This window comes from Henckelia pumila, chromosome 3 (genome assembly GCF_033568475.1).
Source record: "Henckelia pumila isolate YLH828 chromosome 3, ASM3356847v2, whole genome shotgun sequence".
NCBI classification, from domain to species: domain Eukaryota; kingdom Viridiplantae; phylum Streptophyta; class Magnoliopsida; order Lamiales; family Gesneriaceae; genus Henckelia; species Henckelia pumila.
Genome location: NC_133122.1, coordinates 93,324,790 through 93,341,783, shown reverse-complemented (window position 1 = coordinate 93,341,783; position 16,994 = coordinate 93,324,790). Strand labels below are relative to the sequence as shown.

General features: G+C 35.0%; 3 protein-coding genes across 3 annotated transcripts; all 3 read left to right on the top strand.

Moving 5' to 3' along the window:
- Positions 1 to 6,029: 6,029 nt before the first annotated feature.
- LOC140889231 (uncharacterized) lies at positions 6,030 to 8,084 on the top strand. Its single transcript, XM_073296943.1, has 4 exons — positions 6,030 to 6,132; positions 6,349 to 7,145; positions 7,274 to 7,357; positions 7,452 to 8,084. Exons 1-4 carry the CDS (start codon positions 6,030 to 6,032, stop codon positions 8,082 to 8,084), a joined length of 1,617 nt encoding a protein of 538 aa, XP_073153044.1.
- A 239-nt stretch (positions 8,085 to 8,323) lies between these two features.
- LOC140889230 (uncharacterized) lies at positions 8,324 to 10,771 on the top strand. The gene is made up of 6 exons (XM_073296941.1): positions 8,324 to 8,677; positions 9,197 to 9,406; positions 9,484 to 9,576; positions 9,653 to 9,775; positions 9,857 to 10,276; positions 10,363 to 10,771. The coding sequence occupies exons 1-6, from the start codon at positions 8,324 to 8,326 to the stop codon at positions 10,627 to 10,629; spliced, it is 1,467 nt and encodes a 488-aa protein (XP_073153042.1). The 3' UTR covers positions 10,630 to 10,771.
- Positions 10,772 to 11,464: 693 nt separating this feature from the next.
- LOC140889229 (uncharacterized) lies at positions 11,465 to 13,121 on the top strand. Its single transcript, XM_073296940.1, has 5 exons — positions 11,465 to 11,549; positions 11,653 to 11,728; positions 11,808 to 11,871; positions 12,066 to 12,164; positions 13,056 to 13,121. The coding sequence occupies exons 1-5, from the start codon at positions 11,465 to 11,467 to the stop codon at positions 13,119 to 13,121; spliced, it is 390 nt and encodes a 129-aa protein (XP_073153041.1).
- Positions 13,122 to 16,994: the final 3,873 nt, after the last annotated feature.

Genomic DNA, 16,994 nt, shown 5'->3' with positions numbered 1-16,994 from the left:
TTGAGACTTTATATGCTAGTACTGTACTTTGACTCGTTTACCGACTCTATTGGGGTCATCAGGTGTCGGGATTGGGTACAGTTACGACACATATAGAAGTCGATGCTTTGTTGTCAAGGATTCACCACATACTTGCGAGTGTGGATATCCTATGCGATCTGAGGAGATATTAGTGTGACAAATCTCTGGCCAGAGTACTCGATGTGATTTAGGTTACTTGGTTTCCTAGTAGCACATGCGATGTCACTATTTGATCTTCAAGATGCATTAATATGAGAAATCAATAAATTTCTCCTTTGAACTCAGGTGGTCCTAACTCTAAGAACCTTTTGTAGATAGGGTTTTGATTAGCCGCAGGATGGTTATTTCCGGCATTAGCTGTCTTGGCTTGAAGCAACTGTTGGATTTGAGCTCCCTGAGCACGACTTTGCTCTTGAAGCAGAGCAGTTAATCCCGCCAAAAACTGGTTGTTTTGATTGTTCTCACTATCTAGCCCACAATCATTATGGTTGTTGTTAGCGGCATTGGCGTTGGCATTGGTGTTATTTCCCCTACGTGATGCCATAGTCCTAAAGTCCAATATTATCCACACCGCTCAGTCACCATTCAATACGTAAATATACTTTAACATATAACATGTATACAATATCTCATCGCATTATCATACACATAATCGAATAAACATCATAACTTACAGACATGAAGACGGAGCGTTGGAGTCGTGGCGAGTATGCATGAATGTTTCAAGAAAACCCAGAGCGAACTGCTCTGATACCAAATTGTCACTAGTAGAATTTTCGCTTTTTTACTTCGCCATTATTTACTTCGCCAATTAATAATTACGAAGTAAAATGTGACAATCAACTTCTCTAATAACACGAACGAAGTAAAAACGCACCTTCTACTTCGGTACTTAAAAAACCTGGGCTTCACTAATAATTTTGGATAGTATTTTACTTCAGCATACTATAATTGATGAAGTAAAAAGTAATAAATTAAAATTTGTAATTATAATTGATGTAGTAAAAGGATGAACCGGATTAAAAATATTAACTCCAATGACTTTTCTTTCTAACTTTTTCAACACTTGGTAAAATATACATCACAAAACACGATCGATCCCCTTTCTTCTTCATTGCGGGAAAAGAAACCCTGCTCGATCCCTTTCTCTTCTTCAGCCGCCCACCATCAACCACCGCCGGGAACGGACGCCAACGCCATATTTCGGAAGCAAAAGGTCCGAATCTCTCTGTTTTGGTTTCAATTTAGGGTTTACATGTTTTGGAAGATGTTTTCTTTCTTCTTTTTTTACATGAATACGATGCCCTTTTTTGAACATAAATTTGGGTTTTCCTTTTTTCTTTGCGTTTTACTTGTCTTTCGATCCAGAAAACTACAAAGATATGCCAATGTTTCCTTTTTTTTAAACGTCAATTGGGTTTCTCTGTTGATTCGAGTTTTAAATATTCTTCTAGTTCATCAAGCCATCTTTTGTGTTATATCTCACGCAATTCCCTCCCGAGTTTTATGTTAAAGGTTTCAGCTTTTTTATCAGAAAATCCCAAACAGTGTTGGTAGAGTCTGTAGTGATTAGTGGATGAAGGGGTGGGGTGGGTTTTCAAAATCTTTGGGGTCTTGGATATGATATGGGTATGAGAAAGTAGCCTGCCCAGGTTATCTTTATCCTTTGGAAATGGGTTTTTAGTGTTTTTATGTTTCCTTCCGGTTCTTTAATTTACACACACACACAAACACAAGAATTAAAAATCTCCCTTCTTCCGCTGCCTCTGCACAGACACAACAAAATGAGTTAAAGAAAGGAACTCACTGATGAATATTGAGGAGAGAGAGTTTTTTGCAGAGTGCACGCTGTGTTTTGCAGGGGAGAAAGAGACACCACTATGTGTGTGTGTTCATGGAAGGGGCAAGATTGAGTGTATTTATTTTAGAGGGTTATCGAGCAAAAGCTTTTACCTTCCAAATGAAAACTCTCGCCCTTTTTTTCTTGCACTGACACTGAGCCACTGCCATTTACTGGCAAACTAGAAAGAGAGAGAGAAAGAAAGAGTGAAGCAAAGCTTTGTTGCTTATGTTATAGATCAGAAGCTAAGGAAAGGGGCAAAGGTTAAAAACAGTGGGAGATGAAAGATCAAATCGAGGTGTAATTTGAGTGTTTGTATTTGTACTGACAGATGATAAGGGAGAAGAAGTAGTGTTTGGTTTCCGGGGCAAGAAATCAACATTCCTATGCTATTCAGCTGATATACATTAATCAATCATCTCGTATTTGAGCTATATATATTTCTCCACTCACTAATTATATAATTTATTCTTGCCTACATTTTGCCTGCCCTACCATTCCATTCCTACAGAAGCTTGAGTAATAATATATACAGAAGCTTCTAAAATCCTTAACAAGAGACATTGATAAATGAATCGTGCGCACCACAGTACTTGATATATATACTTGATGTTGTAGTAGCACTTGTCCTTTTGTTTTTGGAGGAAAATGATATCCATTGCGATTTAACATGTTTTTATTGTGCTGTATTTGGATGAGAATACTTTAGTTAATTAACAAAAATGATAAGTAGAAAAACAAAGTATAAATTCTATAGTTGGATATTTTCATGCTAGAAATCTTTGCAAATTTGTTGAAATAAATTTAGCTGGTATACAATATATAGCTGAACTTGAAAGTAGCATCCTAGCTCTACTCGCTCGCACCTGGATCTAACAAATCTGAACATGGATTCTTGCACTACACATTCGACAAGTTCTTTGATGGAATCTGATTTTTACTTTCTGGAATTTTATGCAGTGGAGCTCTAAGTTCTTAAGAGAGAAGTTAAAAGACTACGAAACTTGTATAAGCAGGAAACTTCACTGCCGCAACAACAACAGGTATTTTGTGCTTTTTACTTCGTCACATTTTACTTTGCCAATTAGTAATTGCGAAGTAAAATATAACAATCGACTTCGGTAATAATACGGACGAGGTAAAAATGCACCTTTGGTATTATTTTGAACCACGAGGTAAAAACTTCACTGCCGCAAAAACCCACTTGAATCAAAAAAAAATTTTGAACCACACGGAACTTTGGTATTCTGGAGTTATATCCATGAATCTTTTTTATTTTTTAAAAAACTGTATCATAATTTGCTTGCTTTGTAACTATTTAAAAATCTGGAGCCAAAAAATTTTTGGTTCAATAATCATGTTTTATCGATTTCTAGCCATTGTGGTTTGATATAACATTGTACATACGTATCAGTACTTTGCTTCAAACTGATTGTTCGTGTTCATGCTGTTTTGGCTATCACAAATAAGCAACTTCCGGGGTTCTTACTATGTTTTTTTAATATCTCTATTCACCACATGGATTTTATCAATTGAATTCTAAAATTCATTCTTTGGGTTCATATGTTAATCCAGATTTTTCGGGGTTCAGTGTTCAAGCTGTTGCAAAAATTTACTTCCTAAACACAAACAGTGGTATATTGATATGTAACTTCTTAATTCTTTTATTCAAAACATACTGAAAAGAAAAAGTCACAAAATTTTGCAACTGTGGTTAATCACATGTTGACAACAAAATTTCTGGTGCATATCGTGTTTCTCACGGATCATTTAACATTTAGTTGTTTTTTAATATACAATTACTATTTTATGGTGGGAAAAATTCTCTCAATTGAGATACTGGTGATCCTATTGAAATAATTAGAAAGCTTCTACTATCTCACGATATAGCCACTGAAAAAGAATTGAAGGTAATATAGCTATATATCTTTAAATCATGCATGAGAAACTGAACAGAAAATAAAATCTATTATGTATCTGTGACTTACTGAATTTGTTGGTACTTTAGCTTGAAAAAATAAAAAATGATGACTTGATGAGGCTACGAAGCCGCACCTATGACAGTTTTTTCACAGCGATGCTCCTAGGAAACAAGAAAACCATTTCAGTTGCTAGAAATCTTTACAAATTTGCTGAAATAAATTTAGCTGGTATACAATATATATTGCTGAACTTGAAAGTAGCATACTAGCTCTTCTCGCTCGCACCTGAATCTAACAAATCTGAACATGGATTCTTGCACTACACATTTAACAAGTTTTTATGGAATCTGATTTTAACTTTCTGGATGCTTTTGTAGTGGAGCATTAAGGGCTCAAAAGAGAATTTAAAAGACTACGAAACTTGTATAAGCAGCAAACTTCACTGCCGCAACAAAATCAGGTATTTTTAGAACTTGTTCTGCTTTGGTGGAGTTTTAATGTGCTTTGAAATTAAACCTGATCGCATATTTTATCCCTGTGCTTTCAATATTTTGATTATATGATGATTCATTGTTTGCGTCAGGAATTTCATTTTTTATGATACTGAATCCATCCAAATTAAAGGACAATGTGTCTTTCACTATTTTTTATTTTTTAAATCAATGTTGCAATATTTAATCTATTTATTGTATTTTAATCGAATATAATTTCACAATTTATATTGGTTGGAGAGTCGCAGTAACTAGTGTTTGAAGTGAAAATCACTAAATGATTGTCATGTAATTAAAATTTTTAATTATGTTTTATTATAACTTATCTTTATTTAATTCTTTGTTGAAGGTAAGTTGTTAATTATGGATAAATCTTGGATTCACTCTGATAGAAGGTCGAAACAATATGAGGAGGGTGTGGAACAGTTCATTAGCGGTTGTTTACAAAATCCCCATATTGACTCGAATTTAATTCATTGTCCTTGTTGCAAATGTAAAAATCTGAAGAAAGGACCAATTACGTCCATTCGAGAGCATCTTTATTTCCATGGTTTTAGTCAGAATTATATGACTTGGATTTGGCATGGCGAGTCTGCCGAAAATGATAGAATGAATTTAAGCACCAACCAGGAGCCAATTGGTGATTATAATGACGACTTTGAAACCGCTAATATGTGTGAGGCAGCATATGATAATTATACAGAAAATCCAGAAGCGTTTATGAAATTTTTGGAGGAAGCAGAGAAACCTTTGTACAATGGATGTACATGTTACACAAAGTTGAGTGCACTTGTAAAATTATACAACACCAAAGCAATGCATGGGATGAGTGATGCTTTATTTTCAGATCTACTAACGGATTTTGGGGATATGCTTCCAGATAATCACAATCTACCATCCTCAACGTATGATGCAAAAAAGACGTTGAGTTGTCTGTCGTTGAGTCATGAAAAGATCTATGCTTGTTCCAATGATTGCATTCTTTATAGGAAACAATATAAGGACTGTGTAAGTTGCCCTAAATGTGGATCGTCGCGTTGGAAGCTAAACAAGAAGAACATTGAGAAGAAAGGTATTCCTGCCAAGGTGATGTGGTATTTCCCTCCCATACCAAGATTTAAGCGCATGTTCAAATCTTTAGAGACATCAAAGAATTTAACTTGGCATGCAGAAACCACAAGAGTTGCTGGTCAGTTACGTCATCCATCTGATTCCCCATCTTGGAGGTTGGTGGATCATATGTGGCCCGACTTCGAAAGTGAACCAAGAAATCTTCGCCTAGCACTTGCAGCTGATGGCATTAATCCTCATAGCAATCTTAGTAGTCGGTATAGCTGCTGGCCAGTCATGTTGACCACCTATAATATTCCTCCAAGCATGTGTATGAAGAGGAAATTCATCATGCTAAACATGCTCATTTCAGGGCCTAAACAACCAGGAAATGATATAGATGTTTACCTCGAGGTGCTAGTTGAAGATTTGCAATGATTGTGGGAAGGAGTTGATGGCGTTTATGATGCTTATCAAAGACAGTTTTTCACCCTTAAAGCAGTCTTATTATGGACCATTAATGATTTTCCTGCCTATGGTAACCTTAGTGGATGCACTACGCATGGTTATTATGCATGTCCAGTATGCGGAGAAGATACTTGTGCAAATCATTTGGAAAATGGGAAGAAAATGTCATTTGTTGGTCATAGACGTTTCCTACCAATGTTTCATCCCTATCGAAGGTAAACTAAGGAATTCAATGGCATGGAAGAACATGGAGAAAAATCCACACCATTATCTGGGGTTGCCTTGTTTGACAAGCTTGCAGACATAAGATGTGATTTTGGAAAGAAGGTCAGTGTGAAAGGTAAAAAGAGAAAAAAATCAAAGGTGAATAATGTGGAAGACAGCAAAGAAGAAAAATATTTAGGGGAAACAGATTTTAAAAAATGTTGGAAGAAAAAGTCAATTTTTTTCAATATTCCTTATTGGAAACATCTTCATGTTAGGCATTGTCTCGATGTGATGCACATAGAGAAAAATGTCTTTGAATCCCTCATTAATACTTTGATGAATGTTAAAGGAAAATCTAAGGACAATCTGGCAGCTAGGCTGGACATGCTTCAAATGGGAGTTAGGCCTGAATTGACACCTAAATTTGGAGAAAAAAGAACATATCTTCCTCTTGCTGCATGCTCATTCACAAAAAAAGAGAAGTTACAAGTGTGCCAATCATTAATGGATATAAAAGTTCCAGAAGGTTACTCATCGAACACGAAGAATCTTGTGTGCTTGTCTGAGCTGAAGTTGACTGGCTTGAAATCCCATGATTGCCATGTTCTAATGCAGCAACTCCTACCAATACTCATTCGTGATGCGTTGCCAAAACATGTTAGATACACCATCATAAGATTATGTTTTTTCTTAAAAGATATTTGTTGCAAGGTTATAGATGTAGCCAAGTTAGATAAGCTGCAATCTGACTTGGTTGTTACACTTTGCTTATTGGAGCAGTATTTTCCCCCATCTTTCTTCGACATTATGGTGCACTTAACAATCCACCTTGTTCGAGAAGTCCGATTATGTGGACCTGTCTACTTTCGGTGGATGTATCCATTCGAAAGATGCATGAAGGTGTTTAAGAGTTATGTTGGCAGTCGAAAACATCCTGAAGGTTGCATTGTTAAGAGATATTCAGCGGAAGAAGCAATTGAGTTTTGTTCTGAATACCTCAACGGACTTGATCCTGTTGGGGTCCCTCAATCAAACCGAGACCCCAAATCCAATGTTCCTGGATTTTTAGCATGCAAAACACCAATTGTAGTGCCGCAAAGTGATATGCAACAAGCACATTTGACTGTTCTGGAAAATACAGAAGAAGTATCTCCCTACATAATGTCAGTTCAACTCATTAATATATAATTCTGCACATTTGTGACTATCAAAATATGTTTATTAAAAAATATTATACATAATATTTCCACAGTGAACATAAAATCTTTTTGAAGTCCATGTTTCCGAAAAAAAAGAAAGATGAAAAATGGATACAAGATGCTCACAATAAGAGGTTCATTGACTGGTTTCGCGCAAAGGTTAGTTAGATGAAAAAATATTTATTAAAGAATTTGCGGTGAGCATGTTTTATCTAGTATTTTAATCACTCTTTTCTAATTGAATACATGTTAGGTGGCTGCTGAAATAGATAGTTGCAATGGTGGAACGACATCGACATTGACATGGCTAGCTCATGGACCACGCGCGCAAGTCATTAAGTACAGTAGTTACGTGATAAATGGCAACTTATACCAAACAAAGGCGCGGGATGATGATAGAGTTTGCCAAAACAGTGGGGTTTCTCTAGTTGCCAGCACCATGCTTGTCTGTAGTGCCAAAGATAAAAATCCCTTGATTGCTGATGTGTCTTTTTATGGAGTAATTGAAGAAATATGGGAATTAGACTATCATCAATTTCAAGTTCCTCTTTTCAAGTGCGCTTGGGTTGCAAATGATAAGGGAGTAATAAACAACGATGAATGTGGCTTCACTTTGGTCAACATGAACAAAATAGGGCACAAGAATGATGAATTTTCCCTTGCAAGTCAAGTCAATCAAGTTTTTTATATTGATGACCCATCAAAAAAAGGATGGTCAATTGTGCTCCCAGTGCCAAATAGGTGCTATGAGGGGGAGGATGATGGTTGGAATAGTATTCCAGAGTCTTTACCAATTGATGATGTTGAGACTCATGATATACCTATTCACGAAAGATACTTTAGAGCGGAAAACGAGGGTGTCTGGGAAACGAACAAGAAAAAATGATGTTTTGTACTTTATGCCATGTTTTGTTATGGATAAGCAAAGACACTTTATGTGTTGTAAAAACATATGTTATGACCTTTTATTAGTATTATTATTATTATTATTGTTATTATTTATTTATTTTTTCTTATTGTTATTATTTGTGTCTTTTGAATTCTTGTTATTATTTATGACATTTGTGTTATCATTTTTATTTAACGTTTGTTTTCAAAACATTTATGCAGTGTTAAACATATATAATGAGTCAAAGAAAACATAAAAAGAAAGTTTCAGTTGAGCAGCTTCAAGAATTAGATGTTGATGAAAATCATGGAGATGAAGAGGAACTTGGGCTTACTGATGGAGAATTACATCATGTAAATATTCAAAAGAAGCGAGGCCCTACATTGATGGCTAAAGTAAGTACAGCTGCAAGATGGGGAAAAAAAACGAAGATCGATTATGATGATATGGGGCGGCCAGCATACAATGCAAATGGTAGGGCACTACAATCATACATTGGATCCATTGCTAGATCTATGGTGCCAATCAATATAAAATCGTGGCCTGATGTTCCAGAAAACATCAAACAAAAAGTGTGGGAAGAGATATCGGTGAGTTCAAGATTTTATTTCAATAATGGCATTACAATCTTGCTTGATTATCCATAAGCTGACTTTAGTTGTTTGCCCTTTATAATTGGACCATAACTATTTTGTTATGTTGCCTTTTTTCCTCCTTTATTTCTGATTTTGTTAAGAATAATTTAGTCTGATAGCTTAAGGAAAATATGAAAATTAATTGCATCCATTCATTATACTTTGTCATTCTGACATTTTGAAAGTTATGCATTACACAATTCTTGTTGTAATCTTAGGCATGATATGTGTATGCTTCTACTTTGTACTCGGTCAGTGATGATTGATTATTTCTGGAACTTCTTTATTACTAAAATAATGATAGTGTAGCATGTTTTTTTATGATTAGATCCAGCTAACCAATTCTGAAAAATAGTAAAACTTTAAATTGTTTCAACCTTAATTACCTATTTGATGAACATTTCTTATTTTATTGTACAGTTTCACCTAATGGTATATATCATAAGAAATAAAATCCAACATTTTCTGTTGCAGAATGTCTTCGAGGTAGCGCCAGAAAGTCAGTCTTCGGTGATGAGTTCAGCAGCTCAGAAATGGCGAGATTTCAAAAACAAATTGACCAGCAGATTTGTTTGGCCTAACAGAGATAATCCTGAAAAATTGATTTCTCCGCCTAGTCAGTATCAACTCCCAATAGCAGATTGGAAGGAATTTGTGAATGCGAGACTAGATCCATCATGGGAGGTACTTTGATGACAATTTTTATGTTTCTTTTAAAAATTATTAATTCCATACTTAAACTTATGAACAAAATGATTTAGGCTACTCACGAAAAGCAAAAAGAACGAACAATGCACTGTAGATATCACCACAAAATGTCTCGTAAGGGTTACATCGGATTGGAGGCTGAACTGGTAAGTTATGCATCATTCTATTTTTCATTTTCAGAAAGTAATTAATGTTCGTAAGATGAAAATTTTGGGATTGTAGAGGGAGAAAAATATAATTGCTGAAGACGAAGTAGTTGATAGATCGATTCTTTGGCGTAAAGCTCGTGAAGACAAATCTGGAATCATTACGAGTCCGGACACATCAGAAGTTGCTGAAAAAATTGTAAATGTTTAGTTTTATCAATCACCATATTCCCTAGATATATTAAATTTTTTCGATTGATTTTTTATGTCTCATTTGTAGGATGACTTATTGGAGAAAAATGAAAAAGGAGAATTCAAGGTTTCTGGAATGAATGATGTTTTAACCACTTCCTTAGGAAGTCAGGAACACCATGGAAGGGTTCGAGGTGTGGGAGGATTTGTAAAACCTCACGTTTTTTTTAAGACTCCAAGAAAAAAGAGGGAATCATTCCAGAAAACTACGACGGGAAACATCAATGAACAATTGGAGGAGACTAGACTTTTGAAGGCTGAATTAGAGAAGTTGAAGGCTCAACTTGCTAGTGTTTTGCCAATCATCAATGATAGAAGTTCTGAGATTGTAGCATCAAACAAGTCCTCAGAAATTCAATGTCCAAAGCAAAAACAATCGAAGGATATGGACCCAAAGTTGTCCAAGGATTTGGAAGATTTTTATGAATGCGGCCCTCCTGACATGAAGGTTCGATATTCATATGTTTCACGGGAAATTTGATTTTTTTAATCACATTTTACATATGTATATATAATAATTTATTGTTCTTAAAGGGTAAAAAATGCCACCTTGCCGTCAAAAAATGTGAAAATGTGGTGGCGTATGGCACAGTAATATCAGAGGGAGGCCCAAATGTCATGATTCACAATGTTCCACTTGGGGAAGAGAACTTCAAGGTGTCTGTTGATGTTGTTTTAGATGAAACAGCAATGCTTCCAATCCCAATTAAGTCTGGACCAACAATCGTTACTGATGCAATTGGAGCCATTGTTGGTTGGCCTAAAGAGTTGGTAATTTTTCCAAAGAAAAAGGTATTGTGACCAAGTATACTGATTTTTAATTATGAAAATTGGGAGAGGAGATGATTTTATTGCTAACATTTAGAATATATATGTGTGTGTGTCTGTATGATCTCCATCTACAAAATTCAAGGAAAAATAGTTTGCATTTGTCTTGATTTGTATACTTATTGGTTTTATAAGAAATATTCTCACGAATAATACACTTGCACTCTACATGTGTAGATCATTGGTTGAAGTTTATTTGAGATGAAGAGATGCATTTTGATTAATAATCGGGAATATGATTTCGTGTTGAAGATTTTGTTCACTCCCATCTTATTCTTTGCTTGTGCATTATGATTTCTTTTAAGCACATGCTTTGTTCATGACATAAGAATGTTGCTTGCTGCTCTGTAGAAGGAGAGACAGCAATCATTTGCTATTTCGGATGTTGTTGGTCAGCGTGAGAAGTTCAAGGACGTTGAAAAAACATTACCCATGGCATGCAAGTATATATACTCGTATGTTGTTAGGTTGATGGATGAATATGACAGCATCTACGTGAAGTTTGATGATGCTATGTTTGGACGTCCTCAAGGATCACGGTTGCTGAGACAAGATATCATATCCTTTATGGAGATGAGAGAGATAGGTTCCGGACATATTTTGGTTTATATGGGGTAATTTTGTGTCTAAACTTCAATGTTTGCATATTAAATATTTTATTTGGAACTTGTCACTCTTGAAAAGATTTCTCATCGTGTTTGTAATCTTTATTGCAGTCACCTCTATAAATATTTGAAGGAAGCAAACCGGGCTGATAGTATTTCATTTGTGGATCCTGGCCACATACCTACATGCCCAATTGACAGAGATGGCAGCCACTTATCACAACATATTGCTAACCAGTTGGAAGCAGTGTGTAGAGACAGCATATGCCTCATCCCATACAACACTGGGTATGATTTTAATTATATAAAAATTCATACTGCATGATAGTCAATGTTATATTTTTTTTTATTTTTTGCAGGTACCATTGGATCTTGACTATCGTGAATGAAGATAAAAATATGATCTATTTGCTGGACTCTACTACTAACAGATGTCGAGATGAGGAATGGAAAAAGATAGTGACAAAGTAGGTAGTAGATTATGTTGACAAATCAATTCTCTTATACATATGAAAAAAAAATAATTTTTGACTTTATCAAATGTAGTGGGGTCAAGATGTACAATGCTTCAAGAGGTATTCCTAGAGGGCCACTTTTTAAACAATTGACGGTATGTGTTGTGCTTACATATGAAAACATGAATGTGATTGCAATATTTTGATGGCGTTAAAGTACTGTACTATAGGGACTAGGGATGGTGTTTTAGTGTTATATTATATTTGAGAACTTTACTCATTTTCTTACCTAATTCAGTTTTTTTTTTTCTAAACTTATTGCTGAAATATTTTTTTTATTTCATTGTAGGGTAATATAAAACAAAGTGGTTCGGTTGAATGCGGATTTTGTGTGATGAAGTATATGAAAGATATAGTTGAATGTGAAAATCTACATTTGGATAAAATGGTGAGTTTTCTTTTCATTTTATGATTTGGTTTACGTGAAAATCTGTTTATATCCTTTTTTGCTACTTAGTTGCTCATAAATGAATCTGAAGTTGGCATTTATGGTAGGCTCTGTTTTGAAGTTGGCATTTTTGGCATTCTTCTTTCCAAACTTTCTGTCTTAGCACTGTTAGTGGTGAAAGGGTTTTATAATTATTTTTTAAACAACTCTTTTTCAGAGATATTGACATATTGTACTTGCTCGCTGGTTTATATCATATTTTCTCGTACGAAAAAGGCCATTATTCCATGCTGATAAATGTTGGAATCAAAATTGTCTGAGACTACTTGCGACTGCTCTATGATGTATGGATTATTGTTTCTAGTTTGGATTGGGTCAATGGTATTTCGTGCGACTGTTCTATGTTCTGGGCATTTGATTCTGCACTTATTGGCTATTTCTCTATCTCTCACCACCTGTCCATTCGTTCTCGCATTCTCTGCCTCCCTACTTCTGCAAATTTAGCACTCATTTCCAAACCAAAAACGTAATATGAAAAAGGAATAAGATTGCAAGAATTTCAATAATTGGTGCTGCAAATGGTCGAGGCAAGGCTTGTGATGCTATAGACCCATAAATACTTTTATTTAATTTTTTTTTAGATCTATTATGTTGAAGCTTCAAGCTTTTCATTAGCTAGCTGTTGGAATTATTTGTGAAATGACAAATATATATGTATCCTTGATAGAGTACTGTGTTTTCAATTTAGTAATGTTTTAATTTAATCATCTGTTGCAATGACAACCTGTGATCAGTACCTGCATATGTCGTTACCCTTATTTGTGAACTGGCAAATATGAATCCTCGATCTTAAATTTTATTCTAATGTATTTTATTTTTTTTACATTTCAGTATTCAGGATCCATCAGGAACCAATATTACGACCAAGCTCAATTTGACGAAATTAGAAGTGAATGAAGCGAATTCGTCTACTCCTATGTAGGTTCATAAATTGGTCATATGCACGTTGGGATGCATAATACTTTTATTGATGGATATACTTTTGGATGGATAATTTATCAATCTTTTGTAGAAATACTCGTGGATGCATAATTTTTTATTGATGGATGTACTTTTGGATGGATAATTTATCAATCTAATTAGTGTATTTTACGTTTCAGATATATATATATATATTAATGGTGTTATTGTATCTAATTAAAATTGTTTAATGTTGATTTAGTGATACATATATTTTTACTTCATCAATCAATGTAAAAGCCGAAGCCATATGTACTTTATTACTTCGTCAATTAATGAAACTGCTGCAGTAAGGGCATGTTTTTACTTTGCCAAGTTACATAACATTTGAAGTTAAATAGAGCATTTATTTCATCACTCAATGTAAATACCGAAGTCTTATATGTTCTATTACTTCGTCGTTTAATGAATCAACGGAAGTCATATATGTTCTATTACTTCGTCACTTAAGAAAACTGCCGAAGTAAAATACGCGCATTTAATTCGTCAGTCAACGTAAATGGCGAAGTTATAGATGTTATATTACTTCGTCACATAATGTAAATGCTGAAGTAAAAGGCATGCTTTTACTTCAGAACCGGTCCAATATTAAGCGAAGTAAAATGGTACCCTATTACTTCGGTAATTTCATGCCTAATACTTCGGTTATTAAGCGAAGTAAAATGATACCTATTAATTCACGTGCATCTACTTCGGTACTTATCTATCTACGACTTCAGTTAATATGCGAAGTAAAAGGCATAAATTCTACTAGTGTGTAACACCCTCAACCGATGAAGATGTTACAAAACTAACATATCCTTACAAAAACGCGGAAAAGAAATTTTTGGAAAGATGTATGCATACATCAAACCTTACTTAAAATATTTCAGAATAGTTTACAAACCAAATCCAAACCTTAAAATTTATAAAACTTCTTTACAACCTTAAAATACATCATAAAGTTGCAAATAACTCAAGACATAGCATATCACACTCAACTATGAACACACTCATGCATCGCCCACCGGTCCGACTCCTTGCTCTTCTTCATGTTCGACATTAAACTCGTCGACATACGCATAAATGTCATCCCCATTACCTGCACTATTCAAGTATAGTGAGTCTAAAGACTCAGCAAGTATATGCAGTAAAAATCGTGAGATTTCAAATATCATTTAAACGTAACATAACATAACATAAACTCATCATTTGGTGACGAATTATGCGAAATTGTGGCAACCGTCATAATGGGCACATTCATCCTTTTCTTGTTGATCAACAAGCATATGGCACTAAGCCTCATAACATTCGTTCTTTGGAAAGGCCCTCTCCGGAGCTCATCCCGGAGCACCAGTCCCGTGTACTTATCTGTCTCATGAGCCATGTTTGGAAAGGCCCTCTCCGGAGCCCAAATCGGAGCACCAATCCCGTGTTTGCCACCACAAAGACACATAAGACATCAAAATCTTTTCATGCATCAACATATCATATCATGCTTCATCTTAACATCATTCATCATATCATTTCATTCATTATGAAACATCATTGTTTCATCGTAAATTCCGTCATAACTTTCATTTCATGAACATAAAACTTTACTCAATTACTTCATGCATGTCATAGATGATAAAAATCATACTTTCATATTGAACATAGGTTTCATGGATGAAACTTAGACATTTACATGCATCACATAGCGTAATCAATCCACATAAGTCGTTCTTTTCGTTCTTGGCTTAAAACTTGAAACTTTTTGCATAGAAACTCTTATATATATTTTAGAAGCCTTAAAAGATCATAACCATGAATTTAGGACCCTAAAATCAAAACTTAAGAAAATTAATTCGAGGCTACAGCGCTCCAGCGCTGAAAGAAAAGCGCTGGGGCGCTATACTTGCGCATTGACAGTTCTGCTGCACTGCAGTTGCTATGCATTTACACTGATATTTCGAGTTCTTGAGCCTAGAATTTGGAAAAGTGATAAACATGAAAGTTGTAGCTCTTAATCTTGGCTTTCTAATGCAGAACACCTCACTTCAATTGGAGTTTTCAGTAAAACTTTATGCTCAGTCTCCCCAGATGTGTCACTGCCGGGAAATCAAAACACTCGACACACTTTGGGGTGATTTTGACCAATCTTCCATAATGATTTTGATAAAACTCAAAACATGAAAGATGTAGATAAATACGCTATATTTCCAATAAAATTGGCCTCATATCATTTGAATAAGTACACTAATAGTTATCTTCAAAATCGTAATGAGTGTTGCTAATCCGAGACAATCGAGCACAAGCAACATTTCAATGCTTTAACTAAAACTAACTCAATACTTCAAAATATGATATTTTCTATTACTCTAGCTATATACTTTAATTAAAACATATCTTAGAACCTCTGAAACTAATCAAAACTTTAAAATAAACATGTATCTCTTGAATCAAACTTAATAACTTGACAAGAACGACTTATGCTTCACGATTTTGTACCATCACATAACATGTTCTTCAAACCATTAAAATATCAAAACATCATGCTCTTGAAATTTTTGAAAATCATGCATACATATTTCAACACACAACAATTCATATTAAAATACATAATAGCTTGAATGGGTTTCAAAATCTTTTAAATTTGTACTTGCCTTGAAATGAAGACGAAGTTGATTCGGATTCTTGGCAACGAGCTAACAACACCAAGAACGAGATTTGGAACTTTGGCTTGTGACTTTCTTGAAGAACCATGAAGGTTCAATAAAGAAACAAGAAGGAGAAGATGATAGAATGAAGATAAGGGGAAAGAATCGTGTAGAGGATAGGGAAGAAGAGAGAGTCAAGGGAACAAGGGGACATGGGAAGTAATGGGGTGGGGAACCGGGTAGATAAATAGGATAATGATCATTCAATACATAATGTGTGTTCATCTCTAAAATGCAGTCAGTCACCCATCCCGACTCGTCTGATAAAAATACCATCCCCCGACTCATACATCAAAAACATATCAATATTATACTTAAAACGTTCGTAAAAATATGCTCTATCATCTCGTTCGTAGGTTAGCCTCGTCCCATGATTTCAAAATCAAACTCGACCTGAAACCATTAACTTAATCGAAAGCGTTAAACATAAAATAATTATATCATGAAACCATAATCATTAAATCATAACATAAACAATTTATGGCATAAAATCATAAAAATTATTTTAAAATCATCGTAAGTGAGTTTAGTGGATTTGGACCTTACAACTCTACCCTCTTTAAAAGAATTTTGTCCTCAAAATTTGACTCACCAAATAATTCTGGGTATCGGCTACGCATATGTTGTTCAGTCTCCCAAGTAGCCTCTTCCACTAATTGATTGCGCCAGAAGACCTTTACCATCTTGATCTCTTTGTTTCTCAACTTCCGGACTTGTGTATTCAAAATTTGGATAGGTACCTCTTCATATGACAAGTCTGGCGTCCACTGAACTGGTTCATGACGAATGACATGGGAAGGATTTGAGATATACTTCCTCAACATCGAGACATGGAAGACGTCGTGTACTCCTTCTAGATTTGGAGGCAATGCTAATCGATAGGCTCTTTCTCCAATCTTGTCTAGGATCTCAAAAGGCCCTATATATCTCGGACTCAGCTTTCCTTTCTTCCCAAATCTCAAAACTCCTTTCCAAGGTGACACTTTCAAGAACACATGATCACCTACCTGAAACTCCAAGTCTCTACGCCTCTTATCGGCGTAGCCTTTCTGTCGACTCTGTGCTGTCAACATTCTGTCCTTGACTTTTGCTATCATGTCGATTGTCTGTTGCACTATTTCTGGCCCCAATA

Bases quoted from the DNA above. Each gene is read 5' to 3' on its own strand.
- LOC140889230 (XM_073296941.1), top strand. From the start codon at position 8,324: ATGAGTCAAAGAAAACATAAAAAGAAAGTTTCAGTTGAGCAGCTTCAA. The intron at 8,678-9,196 runs GTGAGTTCAAGA...TTTCTGTTGCAG, and splicing joins AAGTGTGGGAAGAGATATCG to AATGTCTTCGAGGTAGCGCC. The intron at 9,407-9,483 runs GTACTTTGATGA...AAAATGATTTAG, and splicing joins GACTAGATCCATCATGGGAG to GCTACTCACGAAAAGCAAAA.
- LOC140889231 (XM_073296943.1), top strand. From the start codon at position 6,030: ATGGAAGAACATGGAGAAAAATCCACACCATTATCTGGGGTTGCCTTG. The intron at 6,133-6,348 runs GTAAAAAGAGAA...TGAATGTTAAAG, and splicing joins AAAGAAGGTCAGTGTGAAAG to GAAAATCTAAGGACAATCTG. The intron at 7,358-7,451 runs GTTAGTTAGATG...AATACATGTTAG, and splicing joins TTGACTGGTTTCGCGCAAAG to GTGGCTGCTGAAATAGATAG.
- LOC140889229 (XM_073296940.1), top strand. From the start codon at position 11,465: ATGGCAGCCACTTATCACAACATATTGCTAACCAGTTGGAAGCAGTGT. The intron at 11,550-11,652 runs GTATGATTTTAA...TCGTGAATGAAG, and splicing joins CTCATCCCATACAACACTGG to ATAAAAATATGATCTATTTG. The intron at 11,729-11,807 runs GTAGGTAGTAGA...TATCAAATGTAG, and splicing joins TGGAAAAAGATAGTGACAAA to TGGGGTCAAGATGTACAATG.